The 6,550-nt window shown below is 36.9% G+C and overlaps 1 protein-coding gene across 1 annotated transcript; it reads left to right on the top strand.

Moving 5' to 3' along the window:
* Positions 1–4,817: 4,817 nt before the first annotated feature.
* On the top strand, positions 4,818–5,514 carry LOC117633072 (agamous-like MADS-box protein AGL62). The gene has a single exon (XM_034366743.1). The coding sequence runs from the start codon at positions 4,828–4,830 to the stop codon at positions 5,452–5,454; it is 627 nt and encodes a 208-aa protein (XP_034222634.1). The 5' UTR covers positions 4,818–4,827; the 3' UTR covers positions 5,455–5,514.
* The last annotated feature ends 1,036 nt before the right edge of the window (positions 5,515–6,550 follow it).

Below are 6,550 nucleotides of genomic sequence, written 5' to 3'. Positions count from 1 at the left end.
GAAGCACTGTCGAGTTGATACTTCTCATACTCTCTAAGATCCTCCCCGTGGTTTAGGTTTCCCTGTCCGTTAAAATGGGGTGAAAGATATGCTGGAAGGCCACACAGAAACAGTGGTTGTGGTATTATATTTTATATTGAATGACTAGTACATTATATAACAATTACAAGAGTCCAGATAAGGACACAACACTACCAAGATAATTACATGGAAATTACACGTGAGATAATGATGATACAAGATAAGCTTATACTGAGGTTTAGCAGCTAACGTTTATCTATCACACCCCCCGAAGCTAACGGGGCAGCACATGATAGGAAGCTTGGCAACGAGGAGCTAAAAACGATTGGAAGAGAGGCCTTTAGTGAAGATGTCGGCAACTTGATCATGAGTAGACAGATAACCAACTTCCAGTTCCTTGCGCACAACTTTTTCACGGACATAGTGATAGTCCACTTCAACATGACAAGTTCGAGTGTGAAAAACATGGTTGGAGGCCAAAGAGATGTACTGATGTTATCACACCAAAGTTTAGGAGGAGCCATAGAAAGATGAAGATCACAAAAGAGAGAACGAAACCAAGAGATGGCAGCAATAGTATAGGCCAGTTGTCGGTATTCAGCTTCAGTGCTGGAATGAGAGACAACACCTTGTTTCTTGGAACTCCAAGAAACCAAATTGGACCCAAGATAAACACAGTAACCACCAGTGGAGCGACGGTCATCCTGGTCACCAGCATAATCAGCTTCAGAATAGGCGGTAAGAGAAAGATAACTTGACTTGTAAAACAATCCGTGACCTAGGAGGTAGCGTAAGATGTGTTTCACTAGGAGCCAATGAACAGTAGTAGGCTGATGTAGAAATTGGCACACCTCTTATTAACATCAAAGGCAATATCAGGACGGGTGAGAGAGAGATATTGCAAGGCGCCCACAACACTAATATACTGAGTACAATCCGCTAGAGGTTCACAGTCCTAAAAACTCAAACGATGGGCATTGACAGTCGGAGTGGACACGGGTTTAGACTTCTTCGATATCTACTTTAGATGTTGAAACTAGCAAAGTAATAACTATAATAGTATAGCCTGTCGGCAATACTTGGTAATTTTTTCCCCAAAAAATCGTACTGCCGTGCGGCTATACTTGGATTAAATTTATTTATTTTTTTAAACAGTATCGCCGGACGGCTATACTCGGGTTTTCACTAATTTTTTTTTTAAAATAGTACAGCCGCTTGGCATTATTTGTTTGACACATGGCACCTACTAGGCTGGTCCTTTTTCATTATATATATAGTATAGCTGAGCAGCTATACCCGTTTATTTTTTAAAAAAATAAAAAAATAGCTATACTTATTTCGACACACGGCGCCTAATAACTAGGTTGGTCCTCTTTTTTGCCCAAATAGTATAGCCGCACGGCTATACTATTTTTGAAATTTTTTTTACAAACTGAAAATTTTGCCGCCACAGACCTGTGCCGACGAACATTCATCGGGAGAAGTTTTTTAATTAATTAATTAATTAATTTTAATTTTTAAATATATAAAATTAGTTTCTTTACTTTTAAAGAAACACCACCGACGAAGGGAGAAATTATACAATGGTACGGATGTACCACGTCAGGATGTGATACTTCCATTCAAATACTGCCATGTGTCTATTTTAAAACAGAAATTAAATATTTGTTTACAGCTGGACTTATATTATGAAATAAAATTTGAAATTTAAAAAACAGAAAAAGAAAAAAAAATTATTCCCAACCGCCACCCCTTCCCTAAAACCCCACTGCGTTCCAAATGCCATCCCTCTCTCTTCCTCTTCCTCCCTGTCTCTTTTCCTCTTCACCATTGCCACCGGCGTCCAAACCCTCATCTTCTTAATTCCCCTTTCTCTGAAATTGATCATGACAACCTTTGCCATCATCATACTATTTCCAAACCCATATCCAATACTGTAACTCCTTGGTAACAATTACTTCAATCAATACAATACAACAATTCTCTCAAAGGGTCTCTTTGTTTTGCATTCACTGTAACATTTCCCAACCATTAACACAAACACCAACGCTTCCACTATTCCATTTCATCATCATCATAATCATCAATACTAGTTTTCTCTACCTCTCTTTAAACTCCATTACCTACAATTGGTTCATGGAATGGATTCCCACATTTGGTAATGTCAGGAAAGTAACCAGGAGATTTCACATTGTTTTCTTTCTCATGTTTGTTTTGAGTAGGAATGGAAAACAAAGTTTGTATAAATTTTCAATTATACCCATATTAAATCAAATAAAAAAAGAATGCATTTAATGATACGTTGTAATTATAAATTTTACATAGGGACAAAATAATCATGAAAATTGAATGTTGGCTCATTTTCCCAAACTTTCCCATGAGGAGGGAAAACAAAACCCAAGTTAAGAGGAGGGCTTCACTTTCCCCCTTACTTTCCCATGTGCCAGACAACCATTTCTCATGCCTGGACTTACCAAACATGGGAAAGTAATTAAATTCCCATTCCCAAGCCTCTTTTCCCATGAACCAAACGGGGCCTAAGGGTTGAAAAGGAAAAGGAAAAAGGAAGAGGAAGAGGAAGGGAGATGGGTGACAGTCATGACAGGTAGTGTGGAGATGGGTGGCGGTCATGGCATGTTTTTGGGATTAGAGGTGTTGGGTTCAGGAGGGGTTGCTGTTGGGAATTCTCTTTTTATTTTTCCTTTGTCTTAAGTTTTTCAATTTTCTAATTTTATTTCATAAGATAAAATTAAGAAATAAATCTGGCTGTAAAAAAAAAGTTTTTTTAAATTTTAAAATGAACACATAGTAATATTTGAACGAGAGTATCACATGCTGACATGATACATCTGTATAATTCTATAATTTCTCCCGACGAAGGGACCTAACCAAAATCTGAACATAAAAAAGAACCCCCAGTCTCGACCTCAACCTGATCAAAAGCTTGCCTGGAGCAATATTGCAAGGCTTCACGGATTGCATCAGCCTCCACTAACAGCGCTGAATTTGCCCGCAAATTGCCAATACCTCTCTCTGAAGATTACTTTCTGTTCCTTCCACCTTAAGCACCTACAGATCCACAGCAAGGTACCTACCCGCACTGCATCCTCGTTGCTATAATAATATCATACAACAAAGTTTAATTTTCTATAACTTTACATATTATATAATTTATATTTTATTTATGGGTTTTGAATTTTGAGTGTCCAGGTGTCAACTTTACCAGTTTTACTACTGCCCCTATTCCCTTCAAACTAGCACAGCATTTGTAGGTTAGTATTTGTGAAGCAGTGTGGTGCCGTTGGATTCTATTGGCGTTTCTGATAATTGTGATGAGCAGTGATGGGTGGGACGAAGGGTCAAGTGATCTTCATGTATATGCTTTTCTTTAATTTGTTTTCTTTCCATGATCAGCTTAGAGCTCTACTTTCACGAATGTTGGATTCTCAATGGAAAAAGAAAAAGAAAGGTATTCACACCGAGTGAGTGAGATCTGCAATGTGGAATGTTGTATTTTCTTTTCTTTAGTATTTAGATGATCCCTAAATATCTTGATTAACTATTTGTGCATATTCGGATCTATTTGTCTTGAATTTATATGCAACGTTTGAACTGTGTATGCATACATGCCTTTCAATGATGAAATCTGGATGAGATGAGTTCTGTATCTTTTGAATACAAGCGATAGTCTACATTACAAGGAGTAGGGGTGTTACTAAGATATCATAGGGGTTCAAATTTGAAACCACTTATCAGCAAGTCAATGTCTTTTTTCACCAGGACCCACTGGCATTGCATATATCTAGCTTTTGTTTGAAAGCTTGGAAGTTCTTACGTAGCATAGATCGGCCAAAGTGTCTCAGAGCCCAGAAAGGTCAATTGACTTCATGAAAACACTTAGCAGAATAATATTTTAAATGTAGAAGAAGACTATCAAGAATGGGTTCTTATAAACCTCGAAATAATTAAGGTGAAAAATAGGAATACAAGAGTGATTCCTTAGATAGATGGATTTTGAATAATAGAGTTATTTAAAGGGGCAAAACCCAAAATTTACATAAGAGAATGAAAGTATGGTAAGGATACAATCGAGCAAGAAAATAAAAGAATTAACCAAACAAAGAAATAAAAGTCAAATAAATAATAAAGACTCGATGAGTGGTGACTGAGATAATTGACAGGAATTAAACAAAGAGCCTTCAAGTCAAATTTGAAACTCAAACTCAAATTCAAATTCTGCAATTTGGGTAGGGAAAAAAAACTAAAAATCAAGTCCTATATTAATTTAATTATGCCCCTCTTTATTATTATTATTATTATTTTAAAAACCAACTTAATTGCAACAAATTCTCAGTATTTTCATATGAAAGAATACAAACCGATTCCCAACGTTACTCTTCTTTATATACGAAATACAACTCTTCCACAATAAAGAGTTTGAATTTGAGAAAATAAAAACTGCAAACCCTTCAGAATTTCCAAATGAAAAATTGATAATATCATAAATTTGTTTGGAAACCCAAGCTTGGGGGACACTCCAAATTTAGTTACCTATTTTAGTTACCTTACGTATAAATCCATTCTCATAAAATTGTTTCCAATTATGATTAATTGTTTCCAATCGAATATTAATGTAGGATAGCGTGTTGACTTGGGAGACAATCCAAAGAAAAGGAAACCAGCATTGACAGGGCACTTAAGAATTTGTATGTATATACGTTCACAACCTCTTTTTCAGCACTTTTACTTATTCATTTTATTTAGAGGAAATCGAACCCTCTGTTTATCTTATTTCCCCAGTTTATAATGGGGAAAAGGAAGATCGACATCAAGAAAATAAACAACAAGAACTACCTAAAGGCCACTTTCTCAAAGCGGCGCAAAGGACTCTTCCGCAAAGCCACTGACCTTTGCTGCTTGTCTGGTGCCCAGATTGCGATTATCACCTTTTCGCCCGGTAACAAGGCCTTCATCTTTGGACAACCCTCCGCGGAAACTGTCATTGATCGATTTCTTGGCGAACAAGCTTCATGTACAACGGCTGATCATGATGATGAGGGCATTGGACCCGTTGAGGGTGAGGATGGTCATGAAGATTTAGAAGCCAATCATGATGAAGAGGATATTGGATCCGTTGATGCTGAGGATAGCCATGAAGATTCAGAAGCCCATCAAGAAGAAGAGAAAGAAGATGAGGCTGGTGGGGATGGAGAAAAGGTCAGTGTATGGTGGGATGAGCCTATTGATGAAAATTTAGGACTAGATGAACTTAAAAAGTACAAGGGTTTGCTAGAATGTTTGAAAGAGAATGTGGCTAGTAAGTTAGATGAGAGGAATAAAAGAGAATTTTACACCAAGGATTATTTGGCTATGCTTAATTCAGAGATCGGTTCTACTTCTACTACTTGCCAAGAAAGAGATCTATGCGATTAGTTTTGTTAGTTTTTGTTTTTGTTAGGAAACTCAAATCATCAACCCTTGTGTTCTTGAATAGAGAATTTTGTATTTACTCTTGAAGCCTTTGATTTCATTTAATTTTGTAAAATTGCTCTTTCATCTTCTAGTTCTAAGGTAATTTAAATTGTTAGGATTCTGATATAGTTCCTGTCCTTTTGTTGTTGAAGAAATTAATAGTACTAGGGCCTGGTTTGGGATTGCCTTTTTTGGTCAAAAACCTGCTTCACTTTAAAGTTCAACAGTTTAATGTGTTTTGTAAAAGTAAAATATTTGATAGTTGCTTTTAAAAGCATGTTCTAGGTTGCTTTTCAAATTAAGCTGTTTTCAAAAAAAGCATAGATGAGCCTTTAATTATTTTTTTTAATTCCCAAAATATCATCATTAATTTTTTTAAATGACACCGCCTCCACTTCCACATCCAACGCCACCGCCACCGCCACCGCCACCGCCACCATCACATCCTCCTCCACCACCACCACCACCACCACGCTATAACCGGTACCGCCACCTCTTCCTCAACCTCCACCACCTCTACCATCACCACAACCACCACATCCTTCTCCTCCACCACCTCCTCCTCCACCTCCACCACCACCTCTTCCTCAACATCAACCACCACCTCTTCCTCAACATCCACCACCACTACCACAACCACCACCTCTGTTAATGAAAGGAAGTCTACACCTATCTTCAAATTTTTTTTTTTTTTTTTGGGGTAATGCTTTACATTTTTGTTTCAACAAATTCATAAACACCTATCTAAGAATTCTAAATCCTCAAGATTTTTTGTACTAATATTCCTCAACATTTTTTGTACTACAATGCTTCAATGAGCGAGCAGTGTACAAGATATGGGTTATACGAAACAAGCCTTTAGATGTAAGAAATATAGATCTAACAATGGCGCACAAGAAGAAAATCTGGACATTCAAATGAGAGAATGAAGGGTATCATTTCAATATTTAGTTACACATGTCACCAGAATCAGTTTTTTTTTCCTTCCTTTTTTTATATTTCTAATGCCCTCTTTCTTTTCTTTTGGGTTTAAAAGTAACTTTACAAGCCTTGTCAG

This window comes from Prunus dulcis, chromosome 6 (assembly GCF_902201215.1).
Source record: "Prunus dulcis chromosome 6, ALMONDv2, whole genome shotgun sequence".
In the NCBI taxonomy this organism is placed as follows: Eukaryota; Viridiplantae; Streptophyta; class Magnoliopsida; order Rosales; family Rosaceae; genus Prunus; species Prunus dulcis.
Note: the sequence above shows the minus strand (reverse complement) of the source record. Positions and strands in the feature narration are given on the sequence as shown.